At 37.6% G+C, this 22,627-nt stretch overlaps 1 protein-coding gene and 1 long non-coding RNA gene across 9 annotated transcripts in view; one reads left to right on the forward strand and one right to left on the reverse strand.

Moving 5' to 3' along the window:
• The window catches only part of SLC26A8 (solute carrier family 26 member 8), a 78,649-nt gene that overhangs the window by 23,862 nt on the left and 32,160 nt on the right, over positions 1-22,627 (reverse strand). For all 8 annotated transcript variants that reach the window (XM_077161602.1, XM_077161597.1, XM_077161598.1 and 5 more), the window contains 6 exons: positions 18,606-18,770; positions 17,737-17,886; positions 16,528-16,610; positions 11,560-11,707; positions 10,646-10,759; positions 5,361-5,438 (listed from right to left, as the gene is read on the reverse strand). In XM_077161602.1, coding sequence (XP_077017717.1) covers positions 5,361-5,438; positions 10,646-10,759; positions 11,560-11,707; positions 16,528-16,610; positions 17,737-17,886; positions 18,606-18,770 — 738 coding nt within the window. The remainder of the gene's footprint in view (positions 1-5,360; positions 5,439-10,645; positions 10,760-11,559; positions 11,708-16,527; positions 16,611-17,736; positions 17,887-18,605; positions 18,771-22,627) is intronic.
• LOC143684547 (uncharacterized) lies at positions 3,462-10,599 on the forward strand. Its single transcript, XR_013176072.1, has 4 exons — positions 3,462-3,694; positions 4,318-4,411; positions 5,370-5,522; positions 10,459-10,599. It is a non-coding gene; the product is annotated as an uncharacterized LOC143684547 (long non-coding RNA).

A 22,627-nucleotide genomic window follows, 5' to 3' on the forward strand; every position in this document is an offset into this window, starting at 1 on the left:
CCTTGCCTTGTCTTGTGTGCTTCACGTATCTATGTCATTTACATTGCCTAGAAACCATTCTCAGGTGGGAGGACGAATTAAAGGAACTTCTACCCACAGAAACTCTAAAATGGCTTCAATTGGACTTTTGAACTTAATCATAATATTCTACAATTATTTCAACAATGATACCATATTTTTTATCCATACAAATTCAATTAACATATTAGAAACATTGATAACATGCCATATACATGATTATTACATATAAAAGAGTACCAGGATTTTGGGAAATACTTTGACAATACATCAAGAAATGCTGTGTTCTAGTTTGCTAGCTGCCAGAATGCAACACACCAGAAATGGATTGGCTTTCAATAAAAGGGGATTTATTTAGTTAATGTATAGTTCTTCAGAGGAAAGGCAGCTAACTTTCAACTGGGGTTCTTTCTTACATGGGAAGGCACAGGGTGATCTCTGCTGGCCTTCTCTCCAGGGTTCCAATGACTTTCCCCAGGGTGATTTCTTTCTGCATCTCCAAAGGCGTGAACTGCGAGTGCTGAGCTAAGGTATGCTGAGCTGTTTGGGCTGTGCTATGGTGAGCTTTCTCATTTAAGCTTCCCGCCATTTAAATCAAATATCACTCATTGCAGCAGACACACATCCTAGCCGAATGCAGATGTAATCAGCAACAGATGAGGTTCACATGACATTGGCTCATGTCCACAGCAATAGATCTAGACACCTTCACCTGGCCAAGTTGACATCTGAACCTAACTACCACATGGTGATAGGCTTCCACATGTAAATTATGTTTTATTTTTAGACATCTGTCCTAAATATAGAAAATGGTAGATGGACAAAATCACTCATTGCTATGTTACTTAAAATAACAAAAATGTAGACAAGCTAATTTTTTAATATAAGGAAATGATTAAGTAAGTTATAAAATGGGTTATATATTATATTAAACTAAAGCTATATATAAATAAAAACACGAATACAGAATTGTATGTATAGTTAGGTTACAACTAGGCAAAGCAATATTGATTTATGGAAAATAAGATCATTTGGATATATGTCAACCATTTTTATATATTGTGCTGGTTTGAAACTTGTGTGCACCCCATGTACTTTAATTCTGATTCAATTCTGTGGGGTGGGATCATTTTTTATTGTTTCCATGGAGATGTGAACCACCCAATTGTGGGTGGTAACTTTTGATTAGATTTTCTCCATGAAGATATGGCATGTGGGTGTGGCCTTTTGGTTACATGGAGATGTGACTCTGTCCATTCAAGGTGGAGCTTTGATTAGTATACTGGAGTCCTTTAAAAGGGAAACCATTTTGAAGAAACCTTAGATGTAGATGCTTGGTGAGCAGTTGCTGATAAAGACATGGATGTTTGGAGATGCTTGGCATGACAACAGAGAGAGCAGATGCGTGGACACATGCAGAACCCAGCAGATGTCACCATGTGCCCTCCCATGAGATGTTAAGCAAACCAGAACCCAGAACTATGCCCTGGAAGAGCTAAGTCAAGGCCCACAGATGCTAGCCACATGCCTTTCCAGCTGACAGAGGTGTCCTAGATGGCATCAACCTTTCTTGAGCTTAGGTAATCTCTTGCTGGACATTTGCATGGCCTCAAAACTGTAAACTTGCAACTTAATATATAAATAAATTCCCCTTTTAAAAACTATTCCATTTCTGGTATATCACCTTCTGGCATATTGCCTTCTGGCATCTTTAGCAAAGTTATATATCTATGTGTCTGACCGGTGTGTTAATAGTGGTGTATTTGTGATTGTGGGCGGCATTTTTATCAATTATAAATGTCCCAACATTTAAAAAATGAGCAAGTCTACTTTTTTAGTGGAAAGAAACATTTTTAAGTATGAGAAAGTAAAGATCTGTAATTATTAGGATGTGAAAATCATTAGGGCCTTAAGATTGAACTTAATCTTAGAAGCATTTTTTTTTCTTTACACATGAAGTCCCTTCACTGGCTTAACATTTCTCTGCCTTTTCCTAGCCCTCCTCTCCTTTATATTCTCTACCTGAGACTTAGAACTGATCCTACCACCGAGACTGGCTATGTCTAAGCTTACTCTGGTCTTCTGAGGGTGTCCAGTGACCAACAAACTCAACAGAGCAGTAGAGGAGACAAGAACAAAGATGAAGGCAGCAGAAATGACCTCTTTTCCCCTGTACCATCTTCTTTTCAGTCAATAATCTCCAAACTTTCTGTAGGTGTGGTGGGGATGAAAAGGAACTCAACTTCATAGGGTTTTTGAAAGGCTTTGGCTTGGATATGAAGAAGAAGCAAGTCCTTTCATAAAACAATTACTATAGTAGCATTTCTATCTTTCTAAATATTAAGGTAAAACACTCAAATTGTTGAAAAAAATTACATTTATACATAATTACCATCATCTAAGAGATAACAATTCTTAACATTTTGGTATGCTTTACATGTAAATTTTTTTCACACAAAACTGGAATAGTATTGAACAAACTATTTCAAAAAATTTTTATTAGACAAGTTATGGGTCTACATAAAAATCATATAAAACACAGTGTGCTGGTTTGAAAGGATATATGTCCCCTAGAAGAGCCATGTTTTAATCTAAATCCCATTTCATAAAGGAAGAATAATCTCTATTCAATACTGTATGTTTGAAACTGTAATCAGATCATCTCTCTGGAAATGTGATTTAATCAAGAGTGGTTGTTAAGCTGGATTAGGTGACGACATATCTCCACCCATTTGGGTGGGTCTTAATAAGTTTCTGAAGTCCTATAAAAGAGGAAATATTTTGGAGAATGAAGGAGATTCAGAAAGAGAAGAGAATGCTGCAGCACCATGAAGCAGAGTCCACCAGCCAGCAACCTTTGGAGATGAAGAAGGAAAATGCCTCCCAGGAAGCTTCATGAAACCAGAAGCCAGGAGAAGAAGCTAGCAGATGATGCCGTGTAAGCCATGTACCCTTTCAGATGAAAGAGGAACCCTGACCATGTTCACCATGTGTCTTTCAGATGAGAGAGAAACTGTGACTGTGTTTGCCATATGCCTTCTCACTTGAGAGAGAAACCCTGAACTTCATCGGCCTTCTTGAGCCAAGCTATCTTTCCCTGGATGCCTTTGATTGGACATTTCTATAGACTTGTAATTGGGACATTTTCTTGGCCTGAGAACTGTAAACTAGCAACTTATTAAATTCCCCTCTTTAAAAGTCATTCTGTTTCTGGTATATTGCATTCTGGCAGCTAGCAAACTAGAACATGCAGAGTTCCCATATACCACCCTGAATAAACTATCCTCTATCATGTTTTTAAAAATCAGTGTTAGTCCCTGCGCTGGTTTGAAGCTGTTATGTATCTATCCCAGAAAAGCCATGTTATTTTAATCCAGTCTTGTGGGGACAGACCTATTGTTGGGTGGAATCTCTTGATTAGGTTGTTTCCATGGAGATGTGACCCCACCCATTCAAGGTTGGTCTTAATCAGCTTATTGGAGTACTTTAAGGAGACATTTTGGACATCAGAATACAGATGCTTAGAGAAAGAAAATACCCCAGAAGAAGCCAGAAGGACCCACCAGAACTGAGAGAGGCATTTTGAAACCACCAAGAGAGAACACCAGCAGACATCACCATGTGCCTTCCTGTGTGACAGAGGAACCCTGATGCCATCGGGCTTTCTTCAGCAAAGGTATCCTCTTGCTGATGCCTTAATTTGGACATTTCCACTGCCTTACAATTGTAACTTGTTACTTAATAAATCCCCTTTGTAAAAGTCAGTCCGTTTCTGGTATAATGCATTACGGCAGCTTTAGCAAACCAAAACAGTCCCATTGCTAACTCGTTGAGATTCTAGCCACACTCTTTCAAGATAGGAAAATTCATCTATTGTTTAATATGCATAGAACCGCATTGCTATAATTCAGATATTCCACTGATCAGATTGTATTCACATCTCCTCACCCAGAAACATGCTATCTAGATGTAAAAATAATGTAACATATACATTTACAAAAATAATGTAACAACATGGTTAGCCAATAGTGAGGGCTATTCTGAATCTAACACATTCACAGTATACCTACTTTTATCATTACCCTTCAGTGAATTGTCTGACAGTTTTATTTGTTTGGAATTTATTTATTCTGCTTCTTCTAGCTATAAAGAAAAAATATCACTGTTCAAAGTAATATAGGGAGCAGCCCTCCTAAAATAGACTCTAAGAGTTATAGCACTAACAGTGCTGTGTAAATTAAGTTCTGGAGATGACTTTTGCCAGTGATAAACAAGCTTAATTCTACCCTCTTCACACAGATTTCATGGCCAGGCTCCAAGGTCCCTGAATCCCAAGATCAGAAGGCAGCAACACTGGGGTAATCTTGCTTTACTGAAACCTGCTATCTTCCAGGTAGAACAGATATATTTACTGGGATGGGGCTAACATTTACTGGTGCTCCAGGTTCAGGGACTTCCACAAAGCTGCTATATCAGGAAAGAAACTCCTCCCACCTCCCTTGGGCCTATCTAAAAATGTCTAAAAGAAACTTAAGGAAATTAAAAAGGAAACGATGGTCACCAAGTACTGATCTATATTATGAAGAAATTCTTTATAGTAAATAATTAATGTACCTAGCATCTCTAAGTGCTAGGTGATCAATCTCACACAAAGGGAAGAAATAGCATACTTGTATATAGAGGTATCCTAGTTGAACAGAGTTAAAACTCAACTTTCATACCCTGCTTTCCAGATCTGTGAACCAACCAAAAGGCAGACTGTAGAAATGATTATGATGATGAATATGCAACTATGTGATGATATTGTGAATTATTAATTATATATGTAGAACGGAATGATCAAAATAGGAATGTTTGCATTTGCTTTGTGTTTCTTGGTATTTAAAAAAAAGGCGGACTGAGTTCATATGAATGTATAACAAGGCCTTCTGGAAACTGTTTGGGAAAACAGATGGCATGAATGCACAATAAGTTTCCAAGCTTAGGTCGGTACTGGGGTTTTTGGCATCTGAAGCCTATTTTCGTCATGTTTAACTGAATCCTTACACAGTAGCTTAAACAATAGAAAGAAGACTAATGGGAATGAGAAGAGTAACTAGTGTGTCTTGAGAGCACTTACTATAAGCCTGACTTTATAATAAATGCTGTATGTAAATATTAACCTTATTTAACCCCCACAGCCCTGTATGGTGATATTATTATTATTTTTTAAAGGGACTAGAGACAGGCTGGGGCAATCACTGGGGACAAGGTGAATGCAGTTCTCTTCAGAGATGTCCCACTAAAATGTAATCCAGAAATCTGGTCTTCATTGAATGAGCTATTTGATCAATTCTACTTACATTTGGCAGTTCGTAGAAAAAGTGTCCTGCTTTCACCATCAGCAGCAGCATCACACCTGCGCCTACCAGAGATGCAAACTGAGGAGACAGAGCCAATCAGAGGGAGACCATCAGGCACAGCTTGGTCCCTGTCTGCAATCGAGGCTTTCTGCTTAGTGAGAAGTATGCCATTTTTATTTAAAAGGAGTTGGGTATAACCGTACAACATTAATACATTTTTGTTGGACCAACATTTTCAGGTTTTAACAAAGTGCCAACCACATACCAGATACTCTTTAGACACTTGCTGAATGAATGCAGGAATATTCTCAGAAAAGTTCCAAATTGTCCTGGGTCTTTCAATACTTATTGTCACAGCTCTGTGCTATGAATTTTAAATCTACTAAAATCATGGTTTTTTCTACCCCCTTAACATTAGCCCCTCCTTGCACACTCTAGAAAGGCCCTAATACTCTTCACTGACAGCTTTAAAATCCCAATTAATCCACTTGCTATATAAATAAATATCCTACCCCTCACTGTCCTATTTGGGGCTTGGATTGCTACCCATCTTACAGGTTCTGTGGTGCTTCATTTTATAAACACAACAATAGCTGTCTATAAGAGATTCACCTAAGACCCAAGGACACAAGTTTATAGAGTATAAATATTGAAATTGGTTTTAGGCACGATGCACTGTTTTGAAGCTGTTATGTAGCCCATAAAAGGCCATGTCTCTTAATGGATTTCTGTGGGGGCAGACCTATTATTGGGTGGGATCTTTTGATTAGGTGGTTTCCATGGAGATATGAGCCCGCCCTTTGAAGGTGGGTCTTAATCCCCTTGCCGGAGTCCCCTAGGAGAGAATAAAAGACAGATTTTGGCACCAGAGAGTCGGGTGCTGCTGCAGTTTGCAAATACAAACATGTTGGAATGCCTTTTTAAATGGATAAGGGAAGATTTTGGAGGAGTTGTGAGGAGCTTGATAGAGAAAGCCAAAAATGCTTTGACAAGACTGTCGGTAGAAATGTGGACTCTAAAGTTACCTGTGAAGAAGCTCTAGACAGAAATGAGGCATGTATTATTTCAGACTGGAAGGCAGATGAGCCTTGTTTTAAAATGGCAGATAATCTGGCAAAGTTGACTAGTGCCTTTGGCTGGAAGGCAGATTTTAAAGACCATGAACTTGGATATTTAGCAGAAGAGATCTCCAAATTAAATGTCTAAAGTGCAGCCTGGTTTCTCCTCACAGCTTGTAGTGAAATGCAACAGGAAAGCGATAAGCTGAAAACTGAACTATTGAGTACAAAGAAACCAGAAATTGATGTCCTGGAAAATTCTGGGCTTTCAGGAAGGGAGACCCCAGAGAATAGGATTTGGCCAGATGTGGAACCAGCCAGCCATTTCAGAGAAAGTCAGAATCGGACATGGACTTATCCAGGAAGGATTTGTGGAAACTCCTTATGTCTGATTGGCATGATCCAAGGCTACATAGAAAGCCAACGAGAATGCTGTGGGACCTGTATAAACAGTCGCTGCCAGTCTGGACTGGGGGTTCAGAGAAGGGACACATTGGAGGAAAAATAACTTCAGAGGCAAAGCCATGGAGGCTGAGGTCTGAAATCAAGAAGCCTCAGGCCAGGAGAGTGGACCCACCCAAGTCCGTGGAGAGGGTGAGTTTGCCCCAAAGGCAGAGGATGGGCCTTCCACCTCATTGCAGTGGAAGAGTCATGCCGCCTCAGGCCTTGGAGAGGATGAAGCACATTCCTTGGGGTTTGGGGAGAGCCTGGCTACCACCACATGGAGGGGTTGAGCATGTGCCCCAGAGATGGCAGAGAGCCGGGTGCAGCCTGATCCTTGGAGAGGGTGGAGCCAAGAATAAGGTGGTCTCCCCAATATCCCCCAAGGTTGCGTTCGGAGAGAGGCAGGCCACTGCGTAGGCCCTTGAAAAGGGTGGGACTGCCGATTTCAGAAACCCCGAGGATAAATAACACTCAGATTTTGAAATCTAATGGACTTTGCCCTGCAGGTTTTCGAAACTGTATGGGTCCAGTGACCCCTGTGTTCTTTCCTCCCTATGGAAATGCGTATATGTATCCCATGACTGTTCCTCCTTTGTATGTTGGCAGCAAATAACATGTCATGAGTTTTCAAAGGTCCAGAAATAGAGGAGAATTTTGCCTTAGGATAGACCTTGCTTGTAATTAACTTTGAGATTTTGTACTGGTTTTAACCTTGTGTTGTATTTGTAATGTTACTGAAGTGGTTTAAGGTTCTCTGATATTGTTATGGAATGAATATATTTTGTATATGGGGAAAATATGTCTTTTTTAGGGCCCAGAGGGTGGAATGTGCTAGTTTGAAATTATGTATGTACCCTAGAAAAGCCATGTTTTAATCCTAATCCCATTTTGTAAAGGCAGTCGTTTCTTCTAGTCACTATTCAGTATTCTATGTTCAAAACTGTAATTAGATCATCTCCCTGGATGTGATCAAGAGTGGTTGTTAAGCTGGATTAGGTAGAGGCATGTCTCCACCCATTTGGGTGGGTCTTGATTAGTTTCTGAAGTCCTATAAAAGAGGAAACATTTTGGAGAATGAGAGATTCAGAGAGAGCAGAGCAGAACGACAGGGCCATGAGAAGCAGAGTCCATCAACCAGCGACCTTTGGAGGTGAAGAAGGAAAATGCCTTCCAGGGAGCTTCATGAAACAGGAAGCCAGGAGAAGAAGCTAGCAGATGACACCGTTTCTGCCATGTGCCCTTCCAGATGAGAGAAGAATCCTGATCGTGTTCACCATGTGCCTTCTCACTTGAGAGAAAAACCCTGAACTTCATCGGCCTTCTTTAACCAATGTATCTTTCCCTGGATACCTTAGATTGGACATCTCTATAGACTTGTTTTAATTGGGACATTTTCTTGGCCTTAGAACTTTAAACTGGCAACTTATTAAATTCCCCTTTTTAAAAGCCATTCTGTTTCTGGTATATTGCATTCCGGCAGCTAACAAACTAGAATAGCTGGGCAGCCCGAATTTATAGGTCCAGGGGCCAGCAGCATTCTCTGATTCACATAGCATTTTGCAGTGGGCATATCAGAGTCTCAAGCAAGGGCTTACAGCATCCCTTTGGACATGCCTTTCGTGGAGAGTCAGTGCACTGTGGTGAAAGATGGCAATGTCAAGGAATGTGCTGCACACCTGCAGAAAATAGAGTTAGAGCTACAGGCTGCCTGAAGTGGGTTGAACGGTGGATCTCCAAAAGGCATGTCCACCCAGAACCTGTGAATGGGACCTTATGTGAGAAAGGGTCTTTGCAGGTGTAATTAAGTTAAGGATCTTGAGATGAGATTAGGGTGGGGCCTAAATCCAATGACAACTGTCCTTATGAAATGAAGATGGAAGCAGACCCTGGAGTGATGCATCTACAAGCCAAGGATTGATAGAAGCCACCAGAAGCTTGGGGAGGGGCCGAAAAGGATTCTCCCTCAGGGCCCCTAACAGGAACCAATGTTGCCAACACCTTGATTTCAGACTTCTGGCCTCCAGAACTCTGAGATAATTAGTTTTTATTGTTTTAAGACAGTCATGATTTTTTATGGTTGCCACAGGAAAATTATGTACTGTCTTTGGGGCAGAAACTTTGTTCAACAGGTTAAAACGGCATATATAATAAAATGGGTTGACTCAGAGGTTGAAAATTCAGTCATTTGCTGAGGCCCTCCCAAAGTTTGGCCTTTCTATTCCTAGAATCTATTCCCAGAATGGCTTCAGCAAAGCCATTCTTCCTCTATTCCCCATCATTCAGAAAGGACTCCCACCTTTAGGACAATTTTCTGCTCAAGGAAAATAACCCAGAAGCTATCTGAAGCCCTTTTTTCTCTCCTCTAACTGTACCCCACCCTACCCCTCGCCACTTCAGTACTCCATGCAAATCCCACATCTTCCATCATTCTCCTTTTTGTAATATCGACGGAAATTTTTGTTTATTGTCCTCATTCTGCACTTAATTTGCCTTGCACTGTGATTTGATTTCTTTGAACTGTATTCATCTGTCTTCCCAAATTCACATCATGCATATGTACTGAATATGAAGTGTATTGTAAAAAGTTAGTGGGAACTAATTCCTGGCATTGCCTTCTCCATTTCTTCTTATAAAGTCTTTTCATTTTGACTCCAAAGAGTTCAGTCGTATATAGAACACCTTTCTTTGTTAACATAGTTCAAATTCCTTCATTATGTCAAGCAGTAGTGGAAAAGGGCTGCATCATAACAGACAGTGTGTCTAAAGATGCCTTATGACAACAAAATTCAGTCCACATAAAATGATATGGCCTTACTCTACATCCATGTTCTCGCTCCCACCTCATCTTCTCTTTGCCTTGTTTTTTTTTTTAACTTTTGCCTTATATTTACCCATGGACTGTAATGCTTTTATCTTTCCCCATTAAAATTTAGTATCCTTCTTCTGATACATGAGCTTTGACCATGGCTGTACCTTTATAACCTGCTTCTGTGGCATAAATTTGTCTTTGCTCTCTGTCCCTGCTTCCCTGCCCATTCTTTTGACTTGCTCAGTTTCAATACACTTTGATATTTCACCATGTTACGTAGCTGAGATGGGATACCTCTCATGTTATATCTTTGAGCCAGTCAGTTCAAGACTAACGAACATTAGACTTACAAAATCTCATGCCTACAATAAAGAAAGTACTTGCCTTTAGATCCTTTTCTGCCATCATCCTCCCTCCCTGAGCCCCAAACATTTTGTTCACTAATTCAGAATACCTGGAGAGAGACTAAACTAGGTCATTCTTTCTTATAAAGGTAAAATGGCCGTAAATTTCCTAGGTTACTTCCTATTACGAAAACCCTATGCCACACACTTTGAGGAAGCCAGGAAAGTTTTAAATTCTGTTATTAGTGTGTGGAACATTGTATTATTGCTTTTTCAGACTAGAACTGAGACTGCATCTCCTCATTATAAAAATGTGACAAGATGATGGTTAGTTTACTTGAAATATTATTATCCTTTAGGTACATTATATGGAAAATGCTTTTTTGGTAGGTTAATATATAGAAACATCTCACATATAATAATATTTCTATTATGTCTTTCAGGATCCACACTGACAAAAGAACTTTTTAAAGACACAATCTAAACAAAAATTAAAGCAAGCATGGCTTAATTCTTACAAGGGGCCTTTCCCACAAGCATAACAATAAAACCCATGTAATGCCCTTCTATGAATATACATATCAATAGGAATAAATATCTTCATATATTAGAAATTTTATTTCAACACACCTGTTGTCTTCCTCCAGATTTATTTTGAATAGTAGTCCTGGCAAGAGCACCAGTAAACACATAAGATCTGAAAAATGAACTGACGACATTGCAAAGGCCAATGGCTATTAAATCCTGTAAAGCAATAGCAGACACTTTAGATAATTTATTAAGAATGCAGATTTAATTTAGAAAAAAAGGCATTCTATTTATTTCTTCTATATGAGGATAAGGTTGTTTATATCACTTTGATAACAGAATGAAACATCCTTAGAAATAATAAAAAGATGGCAAATCTCATTTTCTAGATTAAGTTGAATCTTCATTTTAGCTAGTGATCATAAAGAAAGCACTGTTAAGCTGAAAAATGAGACTCTTGGCTTTTCCTTTTTTCACATGATCACCAGATCTTAGAATGACAGGGAGAAGCATATTGCTATTCCTTTCTTTTTCCTACTATTCTATCATAAAAGTCAAACTAGGACATCTCTTGCTTCCATATTTTCCACTTGAGTTGCAGGGAAAGAACAAACTAAGAGTAGCTGGAGATTTTTCTTAAAAAAAAAAAAAAAAGGTCAGTTTAATTATATTACTTTTGGACATCATATTCCCCCACATTCCTTATTGCCCCTTAGTATATGGTTGACTTCCAAGGACTGGGTAAAAAGGAAGGTTAAATTAATAGAAATCTGCTAGCCTAATAATATGATGGCATTTGTATCTTATCTGTTTAAGGGAATAACACTAATTTTAATTCAGGTGGCCTCAAAGATAAGTATACTTTACTCCTCAAAAATCCTTTGGTGATTACTATCCAAATTATGGTCCAAGCAACTCTGGTTAGGGAAGAATCCAGCTTTCATGTTGGCAGAAGGCTCAGACTAGAGAACAAGGACTAATGGTGAGAGGCAGTATAGAAAGACTTGTTCCCTCACCTGGTTGGAATTGACCTTGTAGTTATGGAGCATAGCAATCTTCTTGCCCAGAAATATTAGCAGAGAGGAGCTCACAAAAGATAGGGAGACAGCTTGTAAAATAACCTTGGAAAGAAGGTCCATTTTGGGCATTATAGGAAACAGAAACCTGGAATAAAATAGTAGAATTTTTCCTGAATAGCAGGAATTCTGTATTGGTATCTCCCCATTCTATTCTTCTCATACTTGAAAGGTTGATTCTTCTTTACAATAATAAGGTACAAGTAAAGTGACCCAATTAAAAATGTGCAAAGGATTTGAATAGACAATCCTCTAAGGAAGATATATACAAATGGCTGGTAAGCACATGAAAAGATGCTCAACATCATTAGTCATTAGAGAAATGCAAATGAGGTATCACTTCACACCCACTAAGATGGCTTTTATTTAAAGATTGAAAAATAATAAGTCTTGGCAGGATGTGGAGAAATTAGAACCATCATATATTCCTGATGAGAATGTAAAATGGTGCAGCCACTTTGGAAAACAATAGGTTAAACATAGAGTTATTATATGACTTAGCAATTCCATTCCTACCTATACACCCAGGAGATTTCAAAACATATGACTACATAAAAACTTGTACACAATGTTCATATCAGTATTATTCATAATAGCCCCAAAGTGAAAACAACCCAAATGTCTGTCAATTGATGAATGGATAAAAATAAACAGGTATATCATACAATGAAATATTATTCAGCCATAAAAGGAATGACATACTGATACATGCTGCAACATGGGTGAGCTTTGAAAACATTATGCTACGTGAAAGAAGCCAGAAAGCTAAGTGAAAGACAGGCCAGTATTTTATGACTGCATGTCTAGTATAGGCAAATCCGTGAAGACAAAATATAGATTAATAGTTGCCAGGAGCCGGGGGTTGGAGGAGAAGAGAACTGTAAGTGACTGATAACAAGTATAGGGTTTCTTTTGGGGGTGATGAAAATATTCTAGAATTACATAGTGGTTAGGTTTAGACAACTCTGTGACTATACCAAAATCCACTGAATTATATACTTTAAAAGGGTGAATTCTATGGTATGAGAATTATACCATAAACAATAAAGCTGTTATTAAAATGAGGTAAGAGAATATTATAAGTAAACTTATGCCAATATATCTGACAATTTAGATTAAATGTAAAATTCTTTGAATGCCCCAAACTAACAAAGTACTCTAAGAAGAAATATGTAACCTGAATTATGGATTAGCATGCAATTTAATATGATGAAAACCAGGCCTGAAATTGCTTTACCAATGAATTACACCAAACATTTAAGAAAAAATAGTGACAAATATACAGAAACTCTTCTAGAAATTGAAGACAAAGGAATACTTCCCAATTCCTTTTATAATGCCAACAATATTCAGATACCAAGACTAGACAAAGACATTACAAGAAAAGAAAACTAAAGACCTCATGAACATAAATGCAAAAACTCGTAATAACATATTAGAAAAATAAATATATAATGATACACCATGACCAAGTGGGGTTTATCCCAGGAATTCCACATCGCTTTAACATTTGAAAATCCATCTTAGGGTACACAGGCAGTTCCATGGTGGAATGCTCACCAGCCATGCAGGAGACTGGGGTTTGATTCCCTGCCCATGCACCAAAGTTAAAAAAAGGAAAACTCCACTTGACAATCAACTGAAAAAAAAAAAAAGGGAAAAACCATATGATCTTGGTAGATATTGTTCTCCTCAGATCCATAATGGAATAATCCTTTAATCTGAATTTGGAAGCACAAATATTCTTCAAGTTCCATTTTTCTAGATTACTTTCTAAGTCAGTGAAATATATATTAAATGTCATAGATAAATTTGCTATTTGAAATGTTTATTCTTTTGATCATTTCCTCAAAGAAACAGACATGTATGACTCAATAATTGATTTACTTGTGACATTTTGCAAAAATCTAACTCAGTAAAATGAAAAAAATCCTTAATATATTTAGGAAAATTACTTTTTTTAGGAAAATTACCTTTAAAGAAATTAATATTAAAAAGAAATTAAAACTCAGTTTTCTAAAAAGAAAATAATCAGTTATTTAAGTACATCATCTTATTAGTTCATGCATTTTAAATTCATTTTCCTTAAAGTAGGAAGCATCCACTTTTAGCATGTCCAAACTATCCCTTATCTATCTCATCATCTCTCACTGTTATTTATGTGCATGAATCAAAACTCCTATTTTAATATATTCACCCATTATCCATGTTTTTTTTTTAGTTCTCTATTTGTAACTTATAATTTATAAACACTTTAGTATTTTGCTGGCAGCAGGCTAGATAGGAACATATCTGAATGTTCAATGGCAGATTTTTACTTTTTGTTAAATTTCTCTTTTTGTCCTCTTAAGCAGTTAGGAAAGAATATGGCTGTTCCAAAGAAGTACATAGTAAATATATGCATTAGCCAAATATATACTAGTAAAACTTGAATTTTTACTATAATGACACGAACTATTGTTTCTTTTCATACTGTTCTCCTCTGTAACGCTCAATTGTTTATTAGCAAATTAGGTTAAAGGGGATGTGGACATGGAGGGAACTAATTTAGTCAGTTTTTCTAGTCCCTAGTGACCCTGGATAAATATATAATAAAGATGGAAGTTCAACGTAAGACCTAAAATTAGATTTTTAAAATACTTGTCTATCTATATAGACGAAAGTTGGCTGTGTGGTTTCAAGGCACTAGAAACAGAAGCATATTGAGTAAGTGTATTAGATTGGTTATAATCATAGACTTTGGAATTAAATCGAAATTGGTTCAAACGGTAGCTGAAACACTGACTAGCTGTGTGATCTTGGGTAAGTCATTTAAACTTGGAAAATCTTAGTTTCCTCAGCCATAAAAAGAACAGCAAATAAAATAATATAAATATGTAAAGCATCAATCCCACTGTTGTTTTTTTTGAGGACAGGGGCTGTATCTTTATTTTTGTATTGTCTGGTGCCTAAATGGTGTCGGCTCACATCTTTTTTATTTAATTGAATAGAATTTCAAATGGATTTTGCCATCAATAGATTTCAATGAGAATTGGTCAGATATGAGACTAATTAAATCTGGTTGCGTCAAAGTAGTCTATCTTTGATATTCTGGACTTTAGCCAGTATCCTGGGTACCTTCTGCAGTATTCTCTTTTGTTCAGTATGAGGAAGTAAGTATTGCTCTTCAAAAGCCTGACTATGAGTAAAGAAACTGCAGCCTAAATTTATATTTTGGGTAGGGCATTTCCTAATTTAATATGTATAGTCAGTTTAGTTGAACACCATAAGTACATGAAATCTTGAACAGAGCATGAGATCTTGTTGCTTTGTTCAGGTTAGTGGCCCCGATATATCCCAGAGTAATTTGGGCAGTGAATAAAGAAGTATTTGCAAAGTCCCCTTCAGGGGCTGGGGAGAAAGGAAGAAATATTCAACTTCCCTATTTGGAGAATTCCTGATATTCTTGTAACCGTAGGGACAATCAAATTAATAGGTGGAGTCTTCAATCTTGGGGTTCACCCCTATGGAACTTATAAACGCAAAGGACAGGCTAAGCCTACTTAAAATTATGCTTAAGACTCACCCCCAGATAATCTCTTCTGTTGCTCAGATGTGGCCTCTCTCTCTCTAAGCCAAAGCAAGTGAACTCACTGCCTTCCCCCACTATGTGGGACATGACTCCCAGGGCTATAAATCTCCCTGGCATTGTGGGACAGAAATCCCAAAATGAGCCAGGACTTGGTATCATGGGATTGAGAAAGACTTGTTGACCAAAAAGGGGAAGAGAGAAATGAGACAAAAACAAAGTTTCAGTGGCTGAGAGATTCCAGAGTTGAGAGTTTATCCTGGAAGTTATTCTTATGCATTATATAGATAACCCTTTTTAGTTTATGGTGTATTGGGGTGGCTAGAGGGAAAATACCTGAAAATGTTGGAGCTGTGTTCCAGCAGCCTTGATTCTTGAAGATGATTGTATAACGATATAGCCTATACAGTGTAACTGTGTGATTGGGAAAACCTGTGTCTGATGTTCCTTTTATCCAGGATTTGGACAGATGACTAAAAAAATATGGATACAAAAATAAATTAATAGCGGGGATAAGGGGTAAAAAAAATTGGGTAGATGGAAATACTAGTGGTCAATAAGAGAGAGTGGTAAGTAGGTATGGTAGGTTTGAGTTTTTTTCTTTTTTCTCTTTATTTCTTTTTCTGTAGTGATGGTAAATGTTCTAAAAATGATCATGGTGATGAATACACAACCATGTGATCATATTGTGAGCCACTGATTATATACCATGTATAGACTGGATATCTGTGAAGATTTGTCAATAAAAATATTTTTTTAAAAAAAGAAAAGAAACTGCAGCCTTAGCTGAAGTAATTAATCCAACTGAGGTTAAAGAGATTATCAATTCCTAACAGAAACAAGAGTGCTGCCCTATAGTCACTAGTAGGCATTATAATGGGAAATCATTGTGAGTCCTTAAAACCTTCATTATGCCACACTATTTGAAGATAGTTTTCAGTCCAAAGTAATAAAATAATATTGCTCAAGGGCAACGATTCAGTCTAAGTAGGTGCAGGCAGAAGGAACTTTTATCTTCTGGGCACTGAGTATCAGGAGAAAAGCTAGGAAAACAGAGTCAAGTCTTGTCCCATCCTTGAGAGTGAATCAGATAGATATGGAAGGCCCATAATCTACTATGAAAAGAAAGTTTTCTTGGGTGAGGGAAGTGGCCCAACTAAGGAAAGAGAGATAGAGATTGACTAGAGAAAGAACAAGGAGGGAGTTGTTTCAGACATTGTGCTTTCATAAATCTCTGTGTTCTAAAGACTACTGATAGAGACTATCAATCAGGATGTGGTTAGGGACTGAGTGAAGGTAACAGAAGGGGGAAAACAGTCCTGACAAGTGGACTTACCCACCTATATGGGATCATCTCAACAAGCATCCTGCTGGCTTCCGTAGCCATGCTTATCCTGTTTGCAATCACAGTGAAGCCAACAATCTGTAGGGAGTTAAAAAAAAAAAAAAAAAAGGTGGCATATGATCATTAAGTATTGTGCATTGCTTCCAGGAGCAGTGGTGCTCAAAGCCTCTGGCAGGATAAAAAATGAACATGTGGAAAACCCCATGAATGGAGGATGGAGAAAGTTGCAGGGCTAACTCGGTGGAGGAAGAAAGGAAGGGATCCTCTCTGACTCTGTTGGTTATTGTTTTGCTCATACAAAGTCTGTTGTGGGTCAGTGGCTTTCCAGGACAGCTTGTCTGCAAATAGTGTTTCAAGGCTCCAGGTTGATTCCACCTGGGGATTCCACTATCTCAACATATGGCCTCTATGTTCACCACAGCAGAGGAAGAGAGAGCATGGGGACTCACATCTGTTCCCCTGGGCTCTAATTCACAAGGTCCTTGCCTAACTACAAGGGAGGCTGGGAAATGTCTTTCTCACTATAAAAATGTGACTTATAAGTGCAAAAAATCGGTGTATCGGTAGATTTTAAAAAAGGAGCAAGAAACGTTATCACTGGTTAGTGGTGAGCCCTGCTCTGCCATTTACTAGCAATAAGGACGAGATAACTCATTTAACATCACGTCTGCCTCAATTTCTTTACTGACATAGTGAGGATGAAAGGAAACAGTAGGATCACAACTACATTAAAACAAACATTTTACTTAGGAAAAGATGGAAATTCACCAAGCATAGACCTGTCATACATTAGGTAAGAAAAAAATACTTGGTTGAAAGAACAATGGAGAGAAGAACTAAAAATATAAAAATATCAATAGTAGCCCACTTTGGGTAGTGTGACTATAGGAGTTGGTTTTTTTTTTTACTTTAAGTTTTTCAAAATCTCTAGAATGAGCCTGCATTACTATCATAAAGGAAAAAAACCTCTACTTTTGAAATACTATGAAAAAGAAGCAGTAGATAAAAGTACTTTGAAAATAATCATATTATTAAAAATCAGCTCATTTTAAAATTAAATACATTCAACTTTGCCACAATTCAAGTTATTTTTTTAATTATAATCAGTTTTACAGCCTCTACTGAAGTTTTCCCTTAGGTTACTTGCTTTTTATTTAAATGAAAAATAAGGTAGCCATGAATTTGAGGCATCAAAAATACCTACCAGCACGAATTCCATGGGAAACTCAATGGGATACCGATTGAAAGAAATTTTGATACATTTGTTGACCCTCAGAGCCACTACAGCAGTTAGAAATAGTAGGATGCTGGTAGAATTAGCTTTTGGGAGAGCCAAACAGTAGTTAACTATGTTCTGAAAGAAAACAAAATTATGGAGGTTTAGAAAGGGATATAATGATTGTCTAAAACTTTCTAGATTAGTTAAAAAAATCTGGCTGTGTTGCTGGGCACAAAGGTCTGTACAAACATTACTAGAACAGTGAGGGCAAGCACTCCTAGGGGGAATGAATATATATATCTATATTCATCTATCTATATATTTAAAGTTGAAAAAGAGACATTAAAAGAGACAGTAATGTCCAATACGGTGAGAATATACTTTATGTGTTTCAGTGTAATGGAAAGGACCCAGGAGTTCAGTTTATTAGCCTATTCATCCCTAGACCATATATGTTAATTTAGCTTGGCTCCTACCCTATTCTTACAATCAGGGACTGATTGAATATTATACATTCTTTAGATATTCTGGGAGACATGCTTGTTCTGGGGCATATAATGGGAGGAATTATGGTAGACACAGTATTTTACTGACCAAATTTTAATGTAAATAGTGCCATTTTAAAAGGCTGTCTTGGAAATGGTTGATGAAACTGAAGTCCAACCTGCACCTGCAATTAAACAAGCCTCAAATCAAAGAGAGAGGAAATTATTTTTAGAATCCTCCTGACTGAGCTGCCCATGAGCTGTGTCACCTTTTGGGAATGGGCAGCAGTTTCTCCACTTGGGTCCCATTCTTTCTGGAGGCAAGAGGAAAAGCATTTGTAATTCTGGGTGAGGATTGGTACTACTCACATAGAAGAAGGCGATGGGACCAGAGTGGAAACTAATCATTACACCGAAGACGCAAGTCATTTGGGACAGCATGATATGCAGTGCTGCGGCAGCCAGGTAAGCATTGATGACAGACTCCGGAAGGTAAGTAGCCATAAAACCAAAGCCTAACATGCCCATTGATAGCTGCAGGGGGTTCAAATGGAAAGGGAATCAGTATGAGAATGGGGCAAAATGTCAGCAAACTAGCAATGGCACATATTAGTCTCTCTCCAGGACAGCCATAGCCCCTTCTCCAGCTAAAAAACTACCTTAGGCTCCTTTGATGACTCTCTGTCTTCCCCTAATAAACTGAAATTGATGAGATAGGGTGAGTCCTTGTGCGCTGCTTCAGAGGCTTGCTACAAGCACTAAACCACACTCTTTCTTCCTGAACATCATAAGCTTGTTTAAGGTCTTACTCTAGCTAGAATCTACTGACCTCTAGGTTGATATAGGAGAAACAGTAACAAGATGATTAGAATAAGTCTGCTTTTTTAAAGGTCCCTTTAGGTGAAGTTTTGATAGCTCTTCTCAGGAGATGTTAACATCCTTCTGAGAGATGTAGCTTTTCACCAGAGAAAAGACAATTTAAAAACACTAGGATCCAATTCAAATGGTCTTTGACTCTTATCTTTACTAAGAATGATTCAACTGAATGTATTTATGTCTTCAGTATTATCTATATGTCTTCAGTATTATCTATATCCTATTGATAGATAGATATAGATGATATATGATAGATAAATAGATATTCTTTTGGTACTGAACTCTTCACTTTAATGACTATTATTTTGCACTTAAGATTATCTAGAACACAGATTCTGGAGTCAGACAGCTTAAAGACTGAATTCCAGTTTGGGATCTTACTAGCTGTGCGACCTTGGGCAATTTACTCAGCTTCTCCATGCTTTCCTTTCCTTAAAATATTACCATAATAGATGGGCAAGCTGCAGTGGCTCAGTGGGTAAGAGTGCTTGCCTGCCATGCCCAAGGATCCGGGTTCAATTCCCGGTGCCTGCCCATGTTAAAAAAAATACATATATATATATATTACCATAATAGGGCTGGCCACGGTGGCTCACTGGCAGAACTCTTGTCTGCTGTGCCAGAGACCCGGGTTTGATTCCCGGTGCCTAGCCATGTTAAAAAAAAAAAAAAAAGATTACCATAATAATGCCTACCCTTAAAAAGAGGGTTGTTGTGAGAATCAAATGAGGTAATATATGCAAAGTACTTAGACCAGTAACTAGCAAACAGCAGTTAGCTATTATCTAGTTCTGACTCTTTTTTAAAAATTAAAGTTTTAATTTTAGATCATTACAGATCCACAGGCAGTTGTGAGAGATCCCATATGCCCTTTCCCCAGTTTCCTCCAATGACAACATCTTGTAAAACTATAGAATGTCACAACCCAGAGATTGACACTGATACAGTCAAAATACAGAATAATTCCATCACCACAAGGATCCTCCTACTGCCCTTTTGTAGCCAATTTCACTTCTCTCCTGCCTCTAAAACCTACCTCCCCACTCCATACTCCCTCACTACCATGCCTCACCCATAATCCCTGGCAACTACTAATCTGTTCTCTATTTCCATAATTTTGTCACTTTAAGACTGTTATATAAATGGAATCATACAGTGTGTTACCTTTTCTATTTTTAATGCCATTGATTTATGCTCTTCATTATTTCCCTCCTTCTTGCATCGGGTTTATTTTGCTGTTCTTTTTCTAGATTCTTGATGTGGCAGCTTAGATTATTGACCTAAGCCTTTTCCTTTCTTGTACTATGGCATTTTAGTGCTATAAATTTCCCTGCCAGCACTGCTTTAGCTGTGTCCTACAAATTTTGATATGTTGTATTTTTGTTTTTATTCAGTTCAATGGATTTTTTACTTTCCTTTGACTTCCTCTTTGATCCATGGACTTTTTAGAAAGGTGTTATTTAGTTTCCACGTGTTTGGAGATTTTCCTATTAATTTTCTGTTACTGATTTCTAGTTTGGATTCCACTGTGGTCTGAGGATTTAAATAAATTCATGTTTGATTTAAATTATTTTAAATGTGCTGAGGTTTGTTTTATTTTCTATGAGTCCTTGAAAATAATATGTTCTACTGATTCTGCTGATATTCTATAAATATCAATTAGATACTATTGGTCAGTGGTGTTGGTAAGCTCTTTTATATCCTTAATTATTTTCTGTCTGGTTGTTCTATCAATTGTTGAGAGAGGGGTGTTGAAGTCTTCAACTGTAATTACAGATTTGTCTATTTCTCTTATCAGTTCTAGCTTCCATATTTTGTGGCTTTATTGTTTGGTGCATACATATTTATGACTGCTATGTCTACTTAGTGAATTGACTCTTTTGTTGTTATATAATGTACCTCTCTGTCTCTGTTAATTTTCATGGCTCTTAAGTCTGCTTTATCTTATATTAATACAATCACTCTTATTTTCCATTGATTGTTTGTATAATCTTTTCCTATCTTTTACTTTCAATCTTCCTATATCATTTATATTTGAACTGAATTTCTTGTAGACAGCATGTAGTTGGGTTTTGTTTTAAAATTCAGTCTGTCAATCTGTCTTTTAACGGGTAAATTTAGACCATTTACATTTTATGCAAATATTGATATGTGAGGGCTAAAATCTTATAATTTATTTTTGTTTTTGCTTGTTCTCCCTGATTCTCATTTCTCTTTTTCTATTATCTGACTTCCTGTGGTTTAGTTGAACATTTTTAGAATTTCATTTTGATTTTTCTACAATCTTTTTTTTTGCATGGGCAGGCACTCGGAAACGAACCTGGGTCTCCGGCATGGCAGGTGAGAACTCTGCCACTGAGCCACCATGGCCTGCCCTCTACAATCTTTTTAAGTATACTTTTTTTGTATAGTTTCTTTTAGTGGATGCTTTAGGCATTATACTATATATACTAATATCATTTATTTCCATAACAAGGAAAACGTATTGCATCTACCCATATATTTAATTTTTCTATTGCTCTTTCTTCCTTCCTGATGTTTCAAGATTCATTTTCATAATTTCCTTTCTGTTTAGAGAACTGTATTAGTTAGGGTTCTCTAGAGAAACAGAACCAACAGGGAACACTTGCAAATATAAAATTTATGAAAGTGTCTCACGTGACCGTAGGAACGCAGAGTCCAAAATCCACAGGGCAGGCTGCGAAGCCGATGACTCCAATGGATGGCCTGGATGAACTCCACAGGAGAGGCTCACCAGCCAAAGCAGGAATGGAACCTGTCTTCTCTGAGTCCTCCTTAAAAGGCTTCCCATGATTGGATTTAGCATCACTAATTGCAGAAGACACTCCCCTTTGGCTGATTACAAATGGAATCAGCTGTGGATGTAGCTGACGTGATCATGACCTAATCCTATGAAATGTCCTCATTGCAACAGACAGGCCAGCGCTTGCCCAATCAGATGAACAGGTACCACAACCTGTTGGCCAAGTTGACACCTGTCCCTAACCATGACAAGAACAGAATGGTTATGTTAAGCCACTCTTTTAGAGTAGGTCTGCTGGTGACAAAGTCTCTTCATTTTTCCTTCATTTGAGAATGTCTCAATTTCCTCTTCATTCCTGAAGGATATTTTTGGGGTATATAGGATTCTCAATTGAGAGCTCTTTTCTTTCAGTGTCTGAAAGACATTGTGACACTTACTTCTGGCCTCCATAGTTGCTAATGAGAAAACTGCTCTCATTTGAATTGTTTTTCCCTTTAGGCAGATTTTTAATTTGCCTTTGGTTTTTAAAAATTGGACTACATATTTTTTTCTTTGGTGTGGATTTTTCTGGGTTTATCCTGTTTGGGAATCACTCAGTTCCTTAAATCTGTAGGTTTATGTCTTTTGCCAATTTGGGGTAGTGTTTAGCCATTATTTCTTCAAATACTTCAACCGTACCCTCTTCTTTTTCTGAGGCTATAATGACAATTAATGTTAGAACTTTAGTTATTGTTTCACAGGTTCCTGAGGC

Source organism: Tamandua tetradactyla, chromosome 5 (genome assembly GCF_023851605.1).
Source record: "Tamandua tetradactyla isolate mTamTet1 chromosome 5, mTamTet1.pri, whole genome shotgun sequence".
NCBI lineage: Eukaryota > Metazoa > Chordata > Mammalia > Pilosa > Myrmecophagidae > Tamandua > Tamandua tetradactyla.